This window comes from Neltuma alba, unplaced genomic scaffold (assembly GCF_004799145.2).
Source record: "Neltuma alba isolate B1F8T4 unplaced genomic scaffold, ASM479914v2 tig00011336_pilon, whole genome shotgun sequence".
Classification (NCBI taxonomy): Eukaryota; Viridiplantae; Streptophyta; class Magnoliopsida; order Fabales; family Fabaceae; genus Neltuma; species Neltuma alba.
The window spans coordinates 74,754-98,939 of NW_021636038.1; the positions used below are offsets into that span (position 1 = coordinate 74,754).

Consider the following 24,186-nt stretch of genomic DNA (forward strand, 5'->3'; position numbering starts at 1 on the left):
AACAAGTTTTCTGCTGTAGCCAAGCCACAATGTGCTGCTCTCCAAATAAAATGCTGAACTTTAGGAGGTACTTTAAGCTTCCAAAATTCACTCCAAAGTCTACCCAATATCACATAGGAAGACTCAGGTCTCATCCTCCTAGTAATGCACTTGCCATTTTTCAACTCAGCATATCCAGTCTTCACAGAATATGTCCCATTCTTGCTACCTGACCAAATTAGTTTATCCCCTCTTTCCAACGAAGATAAAGGGATTTGTAGTATCTTCTGAACTATTTTAACATTAAACGGTCCATAAAGGAGCTCATTCTTCCACTGTCCATCTTCCATGAGATCACTAACCAACATTTATGAGTCAAAAGAATTATTTTCCCTAGAACACTTCAAAGCACATTCCCCCACCCATCTATCTTCCCATACCCTCACCTTCCTACCATTTCCAATTCTCCAGGTTAGATTCTATTTCAAGAAATCCCTGCCTTCTAAGATGCTAGACCAACCCCATGAAGCTCTCCTAACCTTGCTAGCATCTAGAAAATCAGAATGAGGAAAGTATAGGCCCTTTAGCATTTTAGCCCACAAAGCATCAGGATTTTGGATTATTCTCCACGCAATCTTTGCTAACATGGCTAGATTAAAATCAGCAAAGTCTCTGAATCCTAAGCCACCTTTCTTCTTCTGTGATGTCATGATATCCCATGCTTTCCAGTGGATCCCATCTCCTTCCAAACCCTTCTCCCACCAGAATCTAGAGATAAGCCTATCAAACTCTTTGCAAGTTTTCATAGGCATTTTGAACCAAGTCATGGGGTAAACAGGAACAGCATTAGCCACAACCTTAATCAAGATTTCCTTTCTAGCTTGAGTAAGATATTTCTGTTTCCATCCTTGAATCTTCTTTATCATCTTATCACGAATGAAAGCAAATGACTCAGCCTTTGACTTGCTCCAAATAATAGGGAGGCCAAGGTATTTCCCTGGATCTCTAGTTTCTTTAATTTCAAGCCATCTACAAACACAGTTTCTTCTATTTTCATCAGTGTTTGCAGAAAAGTAAATTCCAGATTTCTCTAGGTTAACCTATTGTCTAGAGGCATTGCCATACATTGCAAAAATCTTCTTTAACCTTCTACAATTTTTCCTTGAAGCCTTCATAAAGAATAGAGAATCATCTGCAAAAAGGCAGTGCGACAGAATTGGACGAGAATGACTCAATTTAATGCCTTCAAGTTCACCTCTTTCCACATTCTTCTCAATCATGTTGGATAACACATCCACAATCAAGATGAAAAGATAAGGTGACAGACGGTCACCTTGTCTTATCCCCTTTTTGGAATCACCTCTGCAATTCTTTTCCCAGAAAGCATTATTGAGTACCTTACTGATCTAACACAGCTCATGATACATGCAACCCATCTTGACTCAAAACCCAACTTCAACATAACATGCTGAAGAAAATCCCATTCAATTTTTTCATAGGCTTGCTCATGTCCATTTTCAAGGCAAAGTCAAATTTGTTAACTCCCCTCCTTCTTTTCAGATAGTGGAAAGCCTCATGTGCCAGAATAATGTTGTCATGGATCATTCTTCCTTCAACAAAAGCACACTGATTCTCAGATATTATCTTCGGCATCAAAGACTTCATTCTATTAGTCAAGACCTTTGAAAGCACTTTATAACAACAATTACAAAGGCTTATAGGTTTATACTGAGTGACTACTTCAGGTTTATCAATTTTTGGAATCATTACCAAATTAGTAAAGTTGATAGGATCAATCAAGACACCATTTTCTACACAATTTTTCACCAATTCAAACAGCTTATCTCCTACGATTTCCCAAGAGCAATGAAAAAATTGCCCAATGAGACCATCAGGACCAGGGGCTTTCCTCCCTCCCATCTAGAAACAAGCTGGCTTGACTTCTTTAGTTATAGCTCTCATTAGGTGCATATTATCAGTCTCTGAGATTTTATAGTCAACATATCTGATTGCCTCAGAGAAATTCCGCTCCCCAGAATTTGTAAACAAGCTTCTGTAGTAACTGGTAAATTCTTCTGCTATAGCATAATCCTCTTCCAACCATCTGCCACTTTCATTTTCCAATCTCAAGATTTTGTTTCTTGCCCTCTGCTGGACATTCGTGAGATGAAAGAATTTTGTATTCCCATCACCTTCCTTTAACCATTTAATTCTGGATCTCTAATGCCAATATTTTTCTTCCAATCTCCATACCTCTTCCAGTTCACAAGAGATTGCCTCTTTTTGTAGCAGAATTTCCTTAGTAAGAATTTGCTTGTTGCATTCTTCAAATTTACTCATTAGAGTTTCAATCCTTTTCCTCTTATTAGGAAAAACTTTTCTACCCCACTTCTTCAAAGCCTTGCTACAATTCACCAGTTTTGAAGCCAATTCATCTGCAACACTACAAATCTAGTATTTATAAGAATTCCAAGTTCTATAAATCACCCCATCATATTCCTCATGCTCACACCAATAAGGTTCGAATCTGAATAGTCCGGGGCTTTTTTCCTGTCAATAGTTTAGGTCTACCACTAATAAGTGATGGTCAGATCCCACAGGTTCACAATGAAAGACCATTGCTCTTGGAAATTTTTCTCTTATGTCACCATCTCCAAAAACTCTGTGTATCCTTTCTTTGATATGATTCACTCCTAGTCTGCCATTAGCCCAAGTGAATCTCGAACCTTTAAACTCCAAATCCATATATTCACAGTCACTAATCATTTTATGGAATCCCAAAAATCTTCCTAGCAGCTCTTGGATTTCCCCCCAATTTCTCACTATGGTTCAAAATTTCATTGAAGTCCCCAACACACAGCGAGGAACCATTTATAGAAGGAGCCAAACTCGTCAACCTGTCCCAAACCCGATACCTCTCAACTTCTTTTGGACGTCTATAAACCAGAGTAAGGAAATCAGGTACATCTTCACTTGTGCAAGAAATCTTAGCGTGAATAATATTTGAACTGCGAGATACTAAATCAAATTGCAATTCAACCTTCCACCAGACTGCCAATCCACCACTCTACCTCTGGGATGCATATAGAGTTCATTATGAAAGCCCAACTTCTTCCTAATTCTTCTCATGTAACTCTGATGCTTTTTCATTTCCATAAGAAACACTAAAGAAGGTCTACATTTAATGCAAACCTCCTTCAAATTCCTTACTGCCAGGGAAGCACCAAAACCATAGCAGTTCCAAGGGGACCCTCATTCATTGAAGTGTCCAAGAATTAATATTATTTCCATTATTTTTCTCAAAAACAAAAAATACCTGCTTCGCCATTACTTATATTTTCATCATGTCTTCACGTTTTCCTCACATCTGTGATCTTAGTATTACTTTTGATTTTTAATATAAGAACTAGTGTGACTTTTGATTTAATCCTAAATATAAGACTTCAATCTATTTTGTTTCTTATATTTATCTTTTTTTACAAAATAATCATTGTAGTAGTTGCACATGTTAAATGTTCAATTAAATGGTAATTTTAGCTAATAATACCTTCCATCCTTAATGTAAGAGTTAGTTGACTAATTTGAGTAAATTAAAGAAGCTAGTTAAGTAAGTTATTTGTAATAATTAAGTAGGTGTTGTCTTTCCTAAAATATTCTTACTAATTAAGTATATTGGTTAGAACTACCATTATTTCAAAGACTACCTTTAAAAATAAATAAATATGAGAGACAAAATAGATTAGGGTTTTATAATTAGGATCAAAATAAAATTCAAACAAGCTCTTATATTAGCAAAGGTACTTTAGAAAAGACAACACCCAGTCATTGCAAATAACTAACTTAACAAATTTTCATAGTCTACTCAAATTAGTCAACTAATTCTTATAATAAGAATCACGGATAGATTTACTTTACAAATATCCAAAACACATTAATTCCATGAGAAAATAATACCCCCTCCCGCCTTTAATATAAGAGTTGGTAAAGAATTATATTTATTTGCATGTTTATCCTCCCCGTGTGTGTTCTAATTCAATTTGTTACCTTGTTGATCAAATTTTTATATTGAAGAACCAAGGTACACAGCAAGCTTATAATGATGCTAGATGTGCAATACCCATTGTTTTGGGTAATAAATTAAAACTGCTATTACAAGCGACATATAATAGATTTTTTAAAACAAAAACGGGATCCAGCAGAGACTCAAGTAGCTAGCTAGCCGTAAAAACTTGTCTGCAATGAGCTACATTTTTCAAAAATCACAGTTAGCAAGTGTTAGATGTAGTCTAGTAGGATCACAACAACTAATTAATGTCACGTTTAATTAAACTTGAAAAAGAATTGTGACTGGTTATCAATACAAGAACTTTTTAGTGACAAGTTACAAAATCATCAAGGACAAAACTATAGTAGTGGGGGAGCAATAAATGAATTAATTAGAAGTTGGAGGGTCCTTCACGTGTCAACTAGAAATGCATGCCAAAACACTATGGTTTCTCGTAAGCATGACGTACGCGCGATTGGTCTCTCTTGTGGAGATACGTACTTCTGTAGGTGCTGCAATTAACACACACAAGAAGCTGCATTTGCATGGATCCGCTTACATGCATACCTACACGCTGACATACATACATGTATACATGCAACGAGCATAGCCCTTAGCTAGGGGCGTATGTATGCACAAGGAAGGTGAATATGGAAAGGGGAAGCAATTTGGGCAGAAAGTCATAGAAGACGACGATATGTTGGGGAGCGAAAGGGCAGCTGCATCTCCAAAAGGGTTTTGAATCCTTCATTGTTGGATATATAATATGCCCTTTGGCTTTTGGGACCTAACAAAAGGTCACATTACGTGAGCCTCCCTCCATATATATCCAATTCATCTTCATTTATTGCGCCAAACCTTTTGCCGGATCCGATCGAAACTCTTTTTGTCTTTTCATTACGTGCACTCACTCACTCAGTGATCTGATGCGAGTACATATGTTTGTGTGGAGAGGCCGGCCGATGGAGAGAAGTTTGGAGATGATGGGTGATGAAATGAACACAAGGGAGAGGGTGCCCATACAGAAGGCAACCTCGGCAAACTTTCCCCGTTGTTTGCGTAGGCATGCATACATAAGCAAGCTTCAAAAAACATTTAAGTGTTGAAGGTAGCTACGTACCTATTTCCTTTACACTTGGTCCTCTCTAACATATGATTCGTGTTCCCTTTTACGTCTATGTTATTATCAATGCCATGTCACCACCAAACTCAATCTCTGCCCACACAAAAAACCACGTCCAAACTTAATTTGTCTTTTTCATATTTGTATTCATTCAAGATTCGTTTGGCAGATGAATCATCTTCTCCTATTTAGTTAGTACTATCTCCTTTCTTTAATATAAGAACTAGTTAACTAATGTGATCATATTAAAAAAATTAGTTGAGTTAGTTATTTGTGATAAAAAGATATTGTCTTCTCTAAAATATCATTGTTAATCATGTGCATTAGTTAGAACTATCATTTTGTGAAACATTTAACATATGCAACTACTATAAGTGCTTCATTAGAGGAAAAAATGGATAAATATAAGAAGCAAAGTGGATTGAGATTTTATATTCATGATTAAATTAAATATTAAACTAGCTCTTATATTAAAAATCGAAAGTAATATTTTATTTGTTTTGTAGACTCTTTCTGACCATGCGTGCAGTGTTTCTTTTTACTTGGTGAACTTTATATGCTTTTTGTCGTTGCAACATCGATATAAAACTGATTTTATTTAAATTTGAATACAAAGACAAGGTATATTGTCTTGTTGCACGTACGATTCTTTAAGAAAATAAACATATAAAAAGCACGCAATTTATAGTTAGTGATCTATAGTCTAACAATAGTTATTACTTCTTTCTCTAATTTTTTGTCTTATTGATGTTTGATTACTTGTGTCAGCTTTGAGGACAGTGAGGTAGGATTCAATTCGTTGAGAAGGGAGAAAAATTTGAGGTTTTATTACATTGCAAATTTTTGTATTCGTTAAACTGCCTATTACATGTAATTTTGCGTAATTAACATTGAAATAATAACTTCATCATATCTAGTTTACCACAGCCAAGCGCCTTACTAGTACATCGTTGTGCACTTCCCTATAAAAATATATTATGTACGCTTTTTATTCATTAATTTTTCCAAATGAAGAGACAAAGACAAAATGCAAAACAAAAGAAAGAGACAGGCATACAAGGAACATCATTATCCATTGCACATGCATGTTGCCCATTGCTTTCTTCGTAAATATAAGGTTCTTTAAGGGTTTTCTTTTTGTTCAAAATTCAAGGTCTCATTTCTTCTTATTTCCAATATTAAATTTTTTTTTCTCATAGTACCCTTGTTTATTGAAATAGTTGTATTTTTACGCATTAAATTTTAATCATTTAATGGCAAGATTATATTTGAAAATTAAAATAAAATCAAATTCTCTACATATTAATTTCAAATAATCAACTTACATAGTCGTTTGACATTTGCGATTTAATTAAGAGAACATTATATTTAGAATTAAAAGAGCATTATGAAGTCCAAGTAATCAAGAGAGGGAATCTCAAACATTATTCAAAAATTGTTTTCATCATAAATAACTAAATAACCACCACAAGAATATTCTTCGCACCCAATTTTTATTTTATTATTAAATAAGACGTAGCTAACAATAAAATAATGTGTTATATCATTATTAAATAAATCTTGGGATGTTTATTGAGATGAGATAGCCAACGAGGATAAAAATACGTTAACGATTATAATAAGCCTGGGCCTTCATAAGAGGCTTCTATACGAAAGTCGGAATGAGCATCATTCGTGGGTTGCTTTTTCTATGTTTCTTCTGTTTGTCTCCTTTTATGATGGCTTTGTCATGGGCCAGACTTAATTGACATCCATCCTTTGAAAACACAAGATGCTCCACTGACAGCAAAAATGAAAAAGAAGAATGTCTGTGCCTAGAGTTTAGACGTGCGGATGTGCTTACCTCGCTTTATTTCTCAAAGAAAATAATTTAAGGAAGAATTTCAATGAGCCCCCACAGTAGAAAGTTATTTTCCAACAACCTCCACTAAATTATGAAATTTCATTGCACCCTTTAGACTAAAATGAAATTAAATTTTATGGGTGAAAACCCTTGCAGTGATGGAAACAAAAAAAGCAAATTCACAGGCAGAATAAAAGAATTCACAAGAGGAATAAGCCTATTTATAACTGAAGTAAGGCTATTTACAAGTGAAGCAAGCATTCGCAATAAGTTAGGGAGTTGGAATTTGACAGTGGAATACAGAAATTTGCAATCAAGATAAGCTAATTCACAAGAGGAATAAAATCCTTTACAATTAGAGTAAGGCCATTTATGGGTGGAGCTAGCATTTCTAATAATTCTGGGAGTTATGATTCAGAAGTCGAATACGTAAATTTACACCCAAGATAAAGTAATTCATAAGAGAAATAAGGCTAGTTACAACTGGAATAAGGTCATTTACAAATTGAACTAGGAAATTAAGATTCACAAGTAAAATAAGAAAATTTACAGTTGAAATTAAGTGATTCATAAGAGGAACAAGTGCTTTTACAATCAGAGGAAGGGCAGTAATGCCTTTGCACCCATAAAGTTTAGTTTCATTTTCATTCTTGGGATGTAATGAAATTTCAGAATTTTGTTGGATGTTGGAAAATAAATTTCTTTTGTGGAGGATGACTAAAATTCTCCCATAATTTTAACTTTTTTAATCATCACACCACTGCATTTTAGACTTCTAAAGGACTTGGTTAAATACAACAAATCATCAGATAGTCTGCCATAACCAAGTTCTTGAAAAAGTTCAGGAAAAAAAAAAACCGAAAGAGTTTCTCTTCTTGCTGCCCTTTTTTTTTTTGGCCAACGCCAGTTCATTCCATAATAGATCAACAATGCAAAGTATTGTGAGATCACCATAAAGCAAGACAAATATCAGCATACATCAGCTTGGGCTTTACATAAATCAGATTCTATAAGTTAATGCAAAAGAGGCGGCGGTCTCATCACCCAATCAGTCAGGCAAGACCCAGTCAAAAAAGCTCTAGCTACCCAATCAGCAACAGAGTGTGCCTCTCTCGGGATCCAGCTACACGAGTGGCTCCTTAGACAGTTCCTTGAGAATTGTAGATTTTCAAGGATAACATAATTTCTCCAACCTAGACCAGGGGCATTGTTGTTCAAGCATATCCTTGTTACCACAATGGTTGCTTCACCAGTTAAATGCTACAACATATCAGATGAATGCATCTATGACAAGACCTGTATAATACGCTCCAGATCTGCTACTTTCCTGCAAGAAAAAACTACACCTGTATTGTAGAAGGATTTGACAAACACACCATTATGAATCACCAGGACATGAGAATGGCTTCATTGGCATGCTGACGTTCGCAAAAAAAAAAACCCAAGTTTCCGGACAATGAGCCAGTTATGGGATATCACCTGGTCTTGTAATAAGAACCACTTTTTCCTGCAGAAGTACTAATTGCTTCACCTCCAAAGGTCTTCTATGTTAAACTTCTCATCCCATAATTTTAACTGAATCCTTAGAAATTACGCTTATCTCAAGTGTCTTTAAAAAATAAAGTTGATCAAGTTAATCTCCAAAAATTTTGTTTTATATAAAATGGATTGTGCGGGGAAGTAACTATAGGTCCACAATACGCAAGCAATGACGATGGATGGCAGAGTAAGGCAACAAGGAAGCCTAATACTACTACAGGGAACAGCGCCATCAACACACCCAGAAGTCTAAAGGAAAGCGAAAGTAGAGGTTGCGGTGATAGAAGATGATCTGATTCTACTTGATTTTTGGTCAAGCCCATTCGGGATACGAGTCAGAACTCGGAAGTGCCTTAGCCGAGAAGGGAATCCAGTACGAAGCGAGGAAAGAAGATTTATCTGGCAAGAGCTCTCTTCTGATGCAGATGAACCCTCTTCATAAGAAAGTCCCCGTCTTAATTCATAACGGAACACCCATCTCCGAATCGCCCACAATAGTTGAGTACATTGACGAAGCTTGGAGCCAAAAATCTCCATTGTTTCCCTCTCATCCATACGAGCGAGCTCATGCCAGGTTTTGGGCAGACTACATCTAAAAGAATTTCAGTTTGGGCTGGTGGATGTGGCTCTAATTCCATTCTATGTTCGCTTCTACACTTTGGAGACGTGGGAATTTCAGCATCTCGGAAGAATTTCCCAAGCGGGTGAACTAGGGCAAAAGGTGTATGCACAAAGAGAGTGTGTCCCAGTATATTCCTGACCAAAACAAAGTCTTTCGGTTCCTTTTGGAGATTAGATGCAAGGCCCTGCTTACCTAGCAGTGATAAAATAATTATCGATCTTCTGTGTGGCTGTGAGGCCATAATATGAGTGACGAGTTAATAAAATTTTGTTGTTAGTGATGACTGAGTCAGTTTAGGACCCTAATCTCCAGGGTCATTTGTCATTGTATTGAGTAGGGGCATTGGATCCTCTCCTCATGTTATGCCTTTTATGACCTGTCATCTTCAATGAACAATTCATATCTTCCTTTTATCATTCATGCGTTGTTAGGTTACAGTAAATTTTATAGTTTACCATACTTTTGAGTATGTCCATTTACTTCTTTTTAAGCTGCGTAAAATATATCGTTTTCTTATAATCATTGCAAACTATAGGAACTTATAATAATTTTATAGTTTTCACAGAAACGTTTTCTAGCTTATTAGGAGTTTACTGGTGATTTAACAAGAAGCATTTGGGAGAACCAAAGCGGTTGTCTTCCTCGCAACTTGTCCAACATCATCATCATAATATCATTATTATTCAAGATGAAACCTCGTAATAATTTGTCAAATGGCCATTGATTCGAAACAAGGTGACAAGGGTACGAGGAATTAAAGCAGAGTAAGTAGCCTGTGTGTAAGCTTTGTGAGAAGACAACAGCATAAAAGTGGAGACGATCGACATGGGTCATGAGCCACCTGGCGAAAACCAGTGAAAGATTGAAGGAGGCATCAAGCACGGTGTAGAGCCGGGAAAACGGGCCGAGCCCGTCGGACCGGCCCGTTTAGGCTCTGAAATTATGAGGGTCGGGTTTGATATTTTTCTTTTCAAATGGGAAATAAGCCCTGGAAGGCCGAGGGCTTAAGCCCTTTTATAATTTTTTTTGTTTTTTAAAATTTTTTCATATAATTATAATATTATTAATTTTTTACATTGTTAATAATATTTCAAATATTTAGTTATTATTATCATTTTAAAATTAAATTTAGTATTAGACAATAATTTATCCAATTAAATTTTTAAAAAATAGGTTAATTTGGACTTTAATAATGATTTGATTTATATTATATGCGTTGATATTTTTAAACTATATATATTTGATAATAGAGTATTTTTATACTTATATAACTTGTGATTCTATAATTTGAATTAGAAATTCATGAGTTTCAACAACAATGTTTCTCACATTAAAGTAAAATAATAGCTAGATTGTAAAATTTAAAAGTAAAATTCCTATAAAGAAGAAAAACTTGATATTTTTGTTACGAAAGAAAAGCATACTTATGAAGAAGAGTAATTAATTATAGTGATGATGAAGTTTTAAAAGATTAATGATAGTGTTTATTTATTGCACAATTGCACTATAGATAAAACTTTTGGATGTTGTTATCTTGTTAATGAATGTTTTAGATGTTCTTGGATGTTGATGGATATTTATATATGATCATATTTTATATTTGTGACTTAATCTTATTCATATTTATGTCTTTTTAAAATAATTTTATTGGTTTGTTTTTATTTTTTATAAAAAAATATAATAAATATAAAAAATAGTATTTTTTTTCTTAAACGGGCCAAAAGCCCGCGGGCCGGCCCTAAGCCTTGTAACTTAAGGGCCGAGCCTAACAAATTGGGGTATTTTTAAAATTTCAGTCCTGGAGGGCTGACCCTTTTAAGCCTGCCAATCCTGAAAGGCCGGCCTTGATCCTCACCTCTAACAGTTAGTGATAAGGGGAGGCGGGGCTAAAACAGTTACACCTATGTCTTGCCGATTACCGGTAGATCTTATCAAAGGTCACAGTACGTCAATATCCATGAGTGCTTTGTTCAGCAAATTCATGACTTCGGTGACAAGAATTGATGCTTCAATTGCACCCCTTTTTCGGTCTTAACTGCTATTGCACTTCCGAAAGCAAGTGGTCTCTATTAATTACGCCCCACTTATCTAAAACAATTAAAGCCAGATCGAGACGTTGCATTTGGACCCCACTATTCGAAACATCAGCCTTTGCGTGGCATTTTAAAACATCAGGGTTTTTGATGTACTTCTCTAATCTTATTTATAGGGTACTTTCAATATATTTTATACAGATTAAGAAAAACGTTAAACTTTATTAATCTCATCTAAAATTTAATGATTTTTCAGCTTTATCTCTATTTAATATACATTATACCTTATATTAATAAAGTCAACATAATAATAAATGAGGGGTAAAATTGTATATCTATACAAAAAATTTCTCCAATGTCCTATAAATATGACTAAAAAATATATCCTTTTTTTACCCTGTAAATAGGACCAGGGGAGTATAGCCCGTCTATCTCAAAATATATGACTGAAGGGTCAGTTAAAATTGATTAAAAATAATACATATAAAAAAAATAACTTATTTTCTTGTAAAACACTTTTACTGATAGAGAGGGTCAGTAGAAAAGAGAATGAGTGTAAAAAGACATACATAAGAAAGAACGGGTAACAAAAAAAAAGAAGAAATGAGAAAGACCTCCAACTAATTAGGAATAAAAATAAAAAAATTATATTAAATGGTTAAACAAATTCAATTGTAGCTGTTAAAAGGACCAAGTCGCTTTAAAAATTTGATACTTATATTTTGTTTGTGAGGCAGTGGCAACACAAACACACATACATGCATCGATCACCTTCTGTTCCGATATTGAAAGCAGCCCTCAAAACTCGTCGTTTCAAACTCATTCGTATTGTCAAATTATAGGGTTTTAGTTCTTTTATAGAAAGACAAAATGATCGATATTAGAAAAATAAATAAAGGTAAGTTAAATAATAATGTACAGTATTAACAACGGAGAGCTAGGACATGAAGGGCACAAGCCAGAGAAGAAATCATCAGGTCTTCTTTTAACAGGAAAAATTGAATAGTCTAAGGATATATATATGTCTGTGTGTGTCTGTGTGTGTGCAGCTGAACATTTAAAGTACTATCTTATTATGTTGAGCAAATTAGAATCTACACATCCAACTTAAAGCAGTAGTACTCGTAGGTGTAATGGAAATTTCATGGAAAAACAGCCAAGTTAAACCATAAAAGCTTTCACTTATGCATGCATGTCAAAACTAATTTCCGTGCTCATTGTACTGATATGAGTTATGGTACTTATCACTTTTTAAAATTTGTGGTTAAAATACTATCTTTATTTTAGATTTTATACATATTAAAATATTTTAAAAAAATTGAAAGTGAGAAAAAAATTAAAACCATTCAAATTAGATTTAAATGGTGCGATATGGTAATAAAACTCTTGATACTCATAGCTCTGAAGCTCGTAGAGGTAGAGATATAGAGTTTTTGTTAAGTCAATTACTCATTATATACATTATAAATAGTATAGTGGCGGACCAAAATAGTGGCACTATATTATAAATAGTTATATTGGAATATTCTAATCTATCTACTATGCCAATAAAACTTGCAACGACAATTAGGTCTCGAGAAGGTAAACTAATACTCCCTCCGTTCCTTATTATAAGAGACGAATAACCGAATTACGTTGCTAAAAAAAATAGTTAAAATTAGTTAAAAACAATCAATGTGTAAAAAGTATAATTTTTTTCCACAAATGCCCTCATTAATAAAGAGAGAGAGTATGAGAGAGAACAATTAAATTATTAAAAGAAAGAGAAGTGGGAGGAAGAGAGAGTGTGAGTTGGAGATAATAAATATGGGTAAAATAGGAAATCAACACAAAAAAGTAGAGACAACTTGTAAGTGTCTCTTATATATAGGAACATGCTATAAGCATCAAATGTCTCTTATAATAAGGAACAGAGGGAGTAGTAGTTAGATGCTCAGTTCTTCTTTTAAAAAAATAGATATCAATATTAATTCAAACCACTGTAGATTTAAAAGTTTCAATTATAAATGAATATGTAAGTTTTAGATACAACTGTTAGTTTATGATTGAGATCTGCAATTTATTTTTTAGGGTAAAGTATATTTTCAGTTTTTTAATTTTATAGAAGATTTTAATTTGGTCTTTTAAGTTTTTTTAAAAATTTTTTTTTTACTTTTTTAACCTTAAAACTGTTTAAAACACAATGATGTTGAGATTTTGAATATTGATAAAAAAAATTTAAATGTTTATTAAATTTAATTTTAAATCAACCATGTTTAATACAAAAAATCATTATGAAAACTAATGATTTTAAGGTTAAATGTTTAAAATTAAGAGGCCAAACAAAAATTTATATAAAATTAAATATCTAAATATATACTTTTTCCCTTTTCTTAACACTTTTAAAACTTAACTATTGTTAATTTAATATTTTAAAAATCAAATATTATTTCCTATCAAGCTTAACATAAAAGAAAACATTTTTCTCCTATGAAAAAAAGGGAGAAGAAAAGTCAAAAAGGGAGAATATGCTGACGGAAGCCATGACACAGAGGTGCAAATTATCCAAAGTGGTGGCGAACATGGAACTCCGTAGGACAGGTCAAGACTTTTTTGGGGAGGGATCCTTTTTTTTTTAATAAATTTTTTGGATAATAAAAGAGGAAGTATCCTCCCAAGGCGCATCTCTCCATTATTATTAAATGACAATTATAACAGTTTCGCGTTGATAAATAAATTTGCCTCATAACTCAAAAAATTGTATTAATTCATAAACAGTTATAATTTTTAATCATTACTTCTTCCTATCTTATTTAGATGTTTTAAATTCAGACAAGAATGTTATCTATTTTAAGTTTTAATTGGATTTCTTTTCTCTTAATATTTAATATTTTTTTAATTTTACCCTCAGTGATTTATTTCCTCTTATTTGTCATAATCTATCATACCATATCTTCCTACATTTTTTAATATTTTTTCTCATTTATTATTAAATTGTATTTAGCAACAAAAGTATAATATTTTAAACATATTTATTAGTTTTTATCTAATTTTTTATTATTTGTGAATTAATTATTTGAAACTAAATGGGACAAAAATTATTATTATTATTATTATTACTTTCCGGTCTTATTTATAATACCTTGTTTATAGACGGTAAACGAAATGTTATACTTAAATTATTATTATTATTATTATTATTATTATTATTATTATTATGAGTCTTTGTTTGAGTATTTGTTTATGCTTTATTGACCTGGAATTCCCGCGCCGCCTCGCGCATACGTTGGGATCCCCAGTGTGACTGTTCCGAGCCTATAAATTGAGGCATCCAGGCCCTTCTTCCTCAGTTCTCACCTCTGCATTTCTCTCAATCGTTAGTTCTTCTTGAGCATTTGGTTATTGTTTTATCTGGCAGCAATGGCAAATGAGGTGACTCTGTTGGATTTCTGGCCAAGTCCCTTTGGGATGAGGGTCAGAATTGCACTTGCTGAGAAAGGCATCCAGTATGAGTATAAAGATGAGGACCTGAGGAACAAGAGCCCTCTACTTCTTCAAATGAACCCGATTCACAAGAAGATCCCTGTTCTCATTCACAATGGCAAACCAATTTGTGAGTCTCTTATTGCTGTGCAGTACGTTGATGAGGTCTGGAACACCAAATCCCCTCTTCTCCCATCCGATCCTTATCACAGAGCCCAAGCTCGATTCTGGGCCGACTTCGTTGACAAGAAGGTTCTTTTCTGCGCTTCATTTCTTTTCAGATTCTTCACTTTAACTTCTTTCAGATTGCTGTTATTTCTTCGCATTTTTTGATCAATTGATGGAACGTTTCCACTGGATTACTTCTTGTTTGCTCATTAGCTTTGATCCGGACGATTTTGATGGAATATTAGAAGTGAAATTGGCGATTTTTGCATGGCTGAGTGAATATTGAATAAAATATGGATAATATATAATATTGGAGCTCCTTTTCCCCAAAAGATTCTGCAAATCGTGTCGATTTCTCCTGTGTCTGAATGCAAATGGGAAATCGTACTTGCTGAATCTCACCAACTTATGGGGCTGATTTCTCTCATTCAGAAAGTCCTGTTTTTATATTCCTCTGCATTATTTTACAGGACAAGAAGGAAAGCATATTCGGATAATTATTTAAATGTCAAAATGTTTCTGGTTCAGTACTAATAATTGCATGTTTCTATAAAGTTTTAAGGTGTCTTTAAAAGTCATCTTTGCCATACATATATAGATGCTTTTTTGTTTTCAATTTTGGCGAGAAAGCACACTAACCTGTGAGCGGCTGATTCTTTTCCCATCATAGTATTGTTTCTTTAAGAGAAAATAGGGCATTGTTGCTGTTTGATTTTCCTTCGTCTATCATTTCATGACCAAGTTCTCAACTTGAAACAGATACATGATGTGGGAAGGAGACTATGGGCTACCAAAGGAGAAGAACAAGAAGCTGCAAAGAAGGAGTTCGTGGAGTACCTGAAGTTGTTGGAGGAACAGTTGGGAGACAAGCCCTACTTTGGAGGGGACAATCTTGGATACGTGGATGTAGCACTTGTTCCATTCTTCAGTTGGTTTGAAGCCTATGAGACATTTGGTAACTTCAAGATAGAGGCTGAGTGCCCCAAATTCATTGCTTGGGCCAAAAGATGCATGCAGAAAGAGAGTGTGTCCAAGTCTCTTCCTGATCAGCACAAGGTCTATGAGTTTGTGCTTCAGAGGAGAAAGAGGCTTGGAATTGAGTAGCTTCATTAGGAGACAAATGATCTTCGAGGGATCATTGGCTTCACGTTCTGAATAGTAGTGTTATAATAATATGGCAGTTTGGTGGGCCATACTACATTTGTCTGTGAGGTGTTTGTAGCTGTTGTATTGGTACTTGGTCTCTTATACCCATTATGTGTTGTCAGTCATTATTACAATGTTGTAACTTTACCTGCATGCGTAAGAAGGCGTGGGAAGTGCGGCTCCTTCGAATTAGCCCCGTAGTTACACATCTTGAGGGCTTTGACGTTTGCCGTGCGCCTGTGCCTGAACCTGCATTCCCTTCTGGCTAAAAAAGAAAAAGAAAAACAAACCCCGTATTCCTTATCGACGCAAGTTTCAGGGTACCCTTTCTCAATGAATCTTGACAAGGAGAAATAGGTATCTTGTCATGTTTTCAAGTTCTCTTATCAGTATTACTGCTCCGGCTTCATTTTTAATTTAGTTTTAAATATAAAGTTTTAATTTATTTTATCTCTCATGTTTATCTATTTTTTTAAGGTAGTTTTTATACATGTTGAAAATTTTATCAAATGATAATTTTAATCAATACACATTATTCACAAGGGTATTTTAAAAAAGAAAATACATATTTATTATCAATAACTAAATTAATTCTCTTAATCTATTCAAATTACTTAACTAGAGAATCAGAAGTAGTATCAACTACACTCAATAGAACGACAGTGTCATGAATAAAGGACAAAATTAAACAAAGCATGCAAGATAAGGAAAGAAAATGGGATCACAGAGAAATGCTACCTCTGCTTTTTAATGTAAGAGATATTTTAATTTTTGATTTTGTTCTAAATATAATACTTAAATTTACGTTGTTTGTCATATTTATCTATTTTTTATACTTGTAGTAGTTGTATATGTTAAATGTTTTTGACTTGTGGCACCTCAAATTGCAACTTGCTTGTTTTCAGGTCCTTTGTCTTAGCAGTCTCTAATCTCCGATAGTGCATATTGAATTGATTAATGAGTAATTAAGTTTTTGCTTTGAAATTATCAATTTCTCCGCTATGACTTCTGTGATTTGATAATTAGTGGGGATTGTGTGGTTATTTCAGTTGGAATTTAGAAAGGGCAAGATAAAATTTGATTTAAAAATCGTGTTATTTTTCAGTTATTGTACGTATTACTTCCATTCCATAATATAAAAGTTAAATAATTAATTTAAAGATGTTACAAAAAATTAAATTAGTTAATTATAAAGTATGTATGTTGATTTTCTTAAAATCTAAAAAAAAAAACTACACATAATATTACAGAGGTGCTGACAAACAAATATGATTGGACTGCTTTTTTTTTTTTTAACTCAAAATGATATCATTTCAGACTTGATAATTAATATATATATATATATATGTATGTATATAACCGATCAATCCATATAAAATGCCTGATTAGACTAGACCGGTTAATTCAGTTGGATTTTAATACCATGGAAACACAAAAGCCAATATCTTTTATTTTTATTTTAGTGCAATACTTATGTTAAAATTTTTATATTTATTATATCAAATTCTCTAATTATATATGACTATGTGTTATATTTTTGAAATGTTAACATTTAATATAATTTAATTATAAAGTCACATGAAATTTAAAAAAGAACACATGTTTATGTACAATTGAAGAACTTGACATAATTGATACAAAGAATTTGACCTACGTATTTTTGTTTATTTTAAAACTTACGAGTTACAACTGCTTTGTTAAATATGTGAAACTATTTCTCTTATTTTTGTTTCAAACAACTTTTTCCTACAATATAGAACAATAACCTTAACCTTGACATATCAATAAATGTAGTGCGGTTTTTTCACTCTGACCAGAACAAATGCAATTAATTAAGTTAAGAACTAAATCTTAACATGATGCGGTAATTTCATTCACAGTTTAAAGATTCACTTCAATGATAAAGAATTAATTAAATAAAAAATATACTATAATTTTTAAATTATAATTATAATTTACTCAAAATATTAAAGAATAAGTTAGTGAACATAAAATTAAACACAAGGGCAAATTACTGTGAGGTCGCAAAGAAGAAAGATAATTACTAAAAAGTTCTATTTTTTTTAAATTTGTACTCATTTTGATTTTATCCCTTAAATTTCAAACTATAGATTTTAGTCTCTCAAATTTACATTTATTTTGATTTGATCTCTAAAATTTTAAATCACGGGTTTTGGTCTTTCAAGAGGCAAAATGAGACAGGTTTTTATTAAATTATAGAGACCAAAACATATGATTTATGACTTAAAAGACAAAATTAAAATGAAGACAAATTTGAAGGACAAAAAATTGTATTAATTTATTTTTAAAATCAAAACTACACTGTACTATGTTGATACAATGAAATGATTAAACTGAGACGAGACCAGGAGGTGAAAAAGAAAAGTTGTAAATCAGTCCGTCAAAGGTGAAATGGAAGCAAATTTCTCCTTTTCCTCTTCATATAATACTAGGATTTCTGACGGAAGCCATGACATTATAGGAAGGTGAACTTTGTAATTACAGTTAAATTCATGTTTGGAAAAACGATGCCTTCGGGAGGCATCATTAAATTATTTAGGAACTAGCGTGTCGTTTAAATATTAAGATGTTAAAAAAAATGAAATAATATATTATTATTGTCTTTTTTTTGTTTATGTGCTTTTTAAAAATAAATTTCTTAATTCTTTTCAATCTTTAGTCAAATTTTTAACTCTATATTTTGGGAACATATACCAGAAAGTTTTATAAAATGTGAACTATAGAAAAATTACATTATATATATATATATTGAAAATGAAAAGAAATCATGTAAATTCATGAAACTTAAAAGATTTATACAAATTAACTTTGATACGATGTGATTTACAAAATTATTAATTTATAACAAAATTATATAAGGACCTGCCAGAAGACTACTTTATGTCCCTATCTATTTTTACTTTATTAAAATAGTTCGTCCTGTAGTTTATTTCGTCTTCTAATAATAAGTAAAATAGTTGTTATTATTAGAGTAGTTGGTAGTTGTGTCATTATTAGGATGGTTGTGATTATTAAATGTCAGGCCATTATTTTATCTAGTAGATGTAAGAATCAGGTATTAGGGACCATAAAAAATAAGTCATATTATCCATAACTTATAAAAAGTACTCCCTTCGAGTCTTATTATAAGTTTTAAATAACTAATTCATGAATAACGAATGATTAATTAAAATTAGCTTAAAACAATAAATATGTTAAAAATATATTTTTATTTTCAAATATACTCTTATAATAAATTAAAAAAAAGAATGAAAGAGAATGTGTGAAAAAAATATGACAAGAAAGAAATAATTAAAAAACATTAAAAAAATACATTAAATGTTAAGACAAATCCAAATTAAAATTTATAAAATAAACTATGCTCCTTTCAGATTTAAAACTCATAAATAGAACCGGAGGAAATAATTTCTTATTGATTATATACTCCTCCGGTCCTTATTATAAGACCCCATTTGACTTTTTATTTGGTCCTAATTATAAGACCCCAATCCATTTTGTCTCTTATATTTATGCATTTTTCCAAGATAATCCTTCTAATAATGATAGTTTTAGCCAATATACTTAATTAGCAAGGATATTTTAGGAATGACAACACTTATTATTATAAATAACCAACTTAACTTACTTCCTTAATCTCCTCAAATAAGTCAATTGAGTCTTATAATTAGGACCGGAGGAGTACATTGATGTCGGAAAAGGTACATTTTAAACTCTAAAATCAAAATTGGATCAGATTTAAAGCGTCACATTACTAATTCGGGTCTTTGGGTCTAACCCAAAAGCTAGCTCCTAAATAAAATATATTTAAAGAATATTTAAATCCTGTGAGTGTCAAGGCTTCACACAATATGGGACTAGTATTCTATTGTTATAGGTATTTTTCCTTTTTTGGCTTGTCAAATGAAGATCGTAATGCCTAAATAGTGCGTACATGATTAGTGCAATCTATTTTTTTTAGCAAGTTGTTACAGTTAATAAGGACAAAAGGAACATATATTTCAGAAAACCTTTTTTTTTGGTTTGGTTTTGGCCTCGCCTTTTTTTTTTTGGCCAAATTGGCCTCGCCCTGTTGAAAGAGCTGAATGGGAGTTCTTTATTTCAATGAAAAACTCCAAATTAGGTTCCCAAGTCGCCCTAATACAAATTGACGAATCGATGTATTCATCAAAACGTCCGAAACCCTCACTTGCTCCTCAGCCCATGCAGTGGGGACCCTCATTCATTTTTTTTTTTGGGGACCAAAATGAGAGTCCATTTTATTAATACTCAAAAAAAAAAAAATCAGATACACACACTAATAGCCACTTAAGGCCTGAAAAAGAAAAAGCACTCGGAGAAAGCCTAGAAGTACAACCTAACATACAAACTAAACCAAAACACAAAGAAGAACCTAAAGTACAAGCTAGAAGAGAGAAGAAAAAAACAAAAACACACAGAGGCAAACTAAAAGCAAGAAGGCACCTTAACCAATACTAGATCTATCCAAACTGCCAAGACAACCAGTTGCATCAGTACTCCTTCGGCCAACTTCCTCCCCAACAAACTCACCTGATCTTGTAGTGCAAGCAGTACCAAACCAAGACCCCTCATCTGATAATAAGAGTTTGGCAAGAGGGGGTGGAGGTTGGATAAACAAGTTTTCTGCCATAGCCAAGCCGTCATGTGTTGCTCTCCAAATAAAATGCTGAACTTTAGGAGGTACTTTAAGCTTCCAAATTTCACTCCAAAGTCCACCCAATATCACATAGGAAGACTCAGGTCTCATCCTCCTAGTAACACACTTGCCATTTTTGAACTCAACATATCCAATCTACACAGAATAGGTATATCCTGCTACCTGACCAAATTGGTTTATCCCCTCTTTCCAATGAAGATAGAGGGATTTGTAGTATTTTCTGAACTATTTCAACATTAAACAGTTCATAAAGGATCTCATTCTTCCACTGTCCATCTTCCATGAGATCACTAACCAGCATTTCCGAGTCAAAAGAATTATTTTCCCCAGAACACTTCAGAGCACATTCCCCTACCCATCTATCTTCCCACACCCTCACCTTCCTACCATTTCCAATTCTCCAGGCTAGATTCTGTTTCAAGAAATCCCTGCCTTCTAAGATGCTAGACCAACCCCATGAAGCTCTCCCACCCTTGCTACCATCTAGAAAATCAGAATGAGGAAAGTAGAGGCCTTTTAGCATTTTAGCCCACAAAGCATCAGGATTTTGGACTATTCTCCACGCAGTCTTTGCTAACATGGCTAGATTAAAATCAGCAAAGTTGCTGAATCCTAAGCCACCTTTCTTCTTTTGTGATGTCATGATATCCCATGCTTTCCAGTGGATCCCATCTCCTTCCAAACCCTTCCCCCACTAGAATCTAGAGATAAGCCTATCAAACTCTTTGCAAGTTTTCATAGGCATTTTGAAGCAATCAAGCAAGTCATGGGGTAAACAGGAACAGCATTAGCTACAGCCTTAATCAAGATTTCCTTTCCAGCTTGAGTAAGATAGTTCTGTTTCCATAATTGAATCTTCTTTAGCATCTTATCACGAATGAAAGCAAGTGACTTAGCCTTTGACTTGCTCCAAATAATAGGGAGGCCAAGGTATTTCCCTGGATCTCTAGTTTCTTTAATTTCAAGCCATCGACACACACGGTTTCTTCTATTTTCATCAGTGTTTGTAGAGAAGTAAATTCCAGATTTTTCTAGGTTAACCAATTGTCCAGAGGCATTGCCATACACTACAAAAATCTTCTTTAACCTTCTACAATTTTTCCTTGAAGCCTTCATAAAGAATAGAGAATCATCTGCAAAAAGGCAATGCGATAGAATGACTCAATTTAATGCCTTCAAGTTCACCTCTTTCCACATTCTTCTTAATCATGTTGGATAACACATCCACAATCAAGATGGAAAGATAAGGTGACAGAGGGTCACCTTGTCATATTCCCTTTTTTGGAATCACCTCTGCAATTCTTTTCCCATAAAGCATTATTGAGTACCTCACTAATCTAACACAGCTCATGATACATGCAACCCATCTTGAGTCAAAACCCAACTTCAACATAACGTGCTCAAGAAAATCCCATTCAATTCTGTCATAGGCTTTGCTCATGTCCATTTTCAAGGCAAATTCAAATTTGTTGACTCCCCTCCTTCGTTTCAGATAGTGGAAAGCCTCATGTGCCAAAATAATGTTGTCATGGATCATTCTTCCTTCAACAAAAGCACACTGATTCTCAGAAATTACCTTCGGCATCAAAGACTTCATTCTATTAGTCAAGACCTTCGAAAACACTTTATAACAATAATTACAAAGTCTTATAGGTCTATACTGAGTGACTACTTTGGGTTTATCAATTTTTGGAATCATTACCAAATCAGTAATGTTGACAGGATCAATCAAGACACCATTTTCTACACAATTTTTCACCAATTCAAACACCTTATCTCCTACAGTTTCCCAAGATCAATGGAAAAAATTGCCCAATAAAACCATCAGGACCAAGGGCTTTCCTTCCTTCCATCTGGAAACAAGCTGTCTTGACTTCTTCTTTAGTTACAGCTCTCATTAGGTGCATATTATCAGTCTATGAGATTTTATAGTCAACATAGCTGATTGCCTTAAAGAAATTCTACTCCCCAGAATTTGTAAACAAGCTTTTATAGTAATTGGTAAATTCTTCTCCTATAGCAGAATCCTCTTCCAACCATCTCCTACTTTCATTTTTCAATCTCAAGATTTTGTTTCTTGCCCTGTGCTGGACAGTCGTGATATGAAAGAATTTTGTATTCCCATCACCTTCCTTTAACCATTTAATTCTGGATCTCTGATGTCAATATTTTTCTTCCAATCTCCATACCTCTTCCAGTTCACAAGAGATTGCCTCTCTGTGTAGCAAAATTTCCTTAGTAAGAATTTGCTTGTTGCATTCTTCAAGTTTACTCATGAGAGTTTCAATCCTTTTCCTCTTATTAGGAAAAACTTTTCTACCCCACTTCTTCAATGCCTTGCTACAATTCACCAGTTTTGAAGCCAATTCATCTGCAACACTACAATTCTAGTATTTATCAGAATTCCAAGTTCTATAAACCACCCCATCATATTCCTCATGCTCACACCAGTAAGGTTCGAATCTGAATAGTCTGGGGCTTTTTTCCTGTCAATAGTTTAGGTCTACCACTAATAATTGATGGTCAGATCCCACAGGTTCACAATGACAGACCATCGCTCTTGGAAATTTTTCTCTCATGTCACCATCTCCAAAAACTCTGTGTATCCTTTCTTTGATATGATTCACTCCTAGTCTGCCATTAGCCCAAGTGAATCTTGAACCTTTAAACTCCGAATCCATATATTCACAGTCACTAATCATTTTATGGAATCCCAAAAATCTTCCTAGCAGCTCTTGGATTTCCCCCCAATTTCTCACTCTAGTTCAAAATTTCATTGAAGTCCCCAACACATAGCCAGGAACCATTTATAGAAGGAGCCAAACTCGCCAATCTATCCCAAACTCGACACCTCTAAGCTTCTTTTGGAGGTCCATAAACCAAAGTAAGGAAACCAGGTACATCTTCACTTGTGTAAGAAATCTTAGCGTGAATAATATTTGAACTGCGAGATATTAAATCAAATTTCAATTCAACCTTCCACCAGACTGCCAACCCACCACTTCTACCTCTGGGATCCATATAGAGTTCATTATGAAAGCCCAACTTCTTCTTAATTCTTCTCATGTAACTTTGATGCTTTTTTGTTTCCATAAGAAACACTAAAGAAGGTCTATATTTAATGCAAACCTCCTTCAGATTCCTTACTGCCATGGAAGCACCAAAACCCTAGCAGTTCCAAGGAGACCCTTGTTCATGTAAGTGTCCAAGAATCAATATTATTTCCATTATTTTTCTCAAAAGTAAAAATACCTGCTGCGCCATTACTTATATTTTCATCATGTCTTCACATTTTCCTCGTATCTGTGATCTTAGTATTACTTTCGATTTTTAATATAAGAACTAGTTTGGCTTTTGATTTAATCATAATATAAGACTTCAATCTATTTTGTTTCTCATATTTATCTTTTTTTACAAAATAATTATTGTAGTAGTTATATATGTTAAATATTCAATTAAACGGTAGTTTTAGCTAATAATATCTTCCGTCCTTAACGTAAGAGTTAGTTGACTAATTTGAATAAATTAAG

At 33.4% G+C, this 24,186-nt stretch overlaps 1 protein-coding gene and 1 pseudogene across 1 annotated transcript; both read left to right on the plus strand.

Moving 5' to 3' along the window:
- Nucleotides 1–16,088, plus strand: LOC114712092 (probable glutathione S-transferase parC). The gene is made up of 3 exons (XM_028896558.1): nucleotides 1–5; nucleotides 14,582–14,898; nucleotides 15,574–16,088. The coding sequence occupies exons 2-3, from the start codon at nucleotides 14,584–14,586 to the stop codon at nucleotides 15,916–15,918; spliced, it is 660 nt and encodes a 219-aa protein (XP_028752391.1). The 5' UTR covers nucleotides 1–5; nucleotides 14,582–14,583; the 3' UTR covers nucleotides 15,919–16,088.
- Nucleotides 8,783–9,347, plus strand: LOC114712091 (probable glutathione S-transferase parC; annotated as a pseudogene).
- Nucleotides 16,089–24,186: the final 8,098 nt, after the last annotated feature.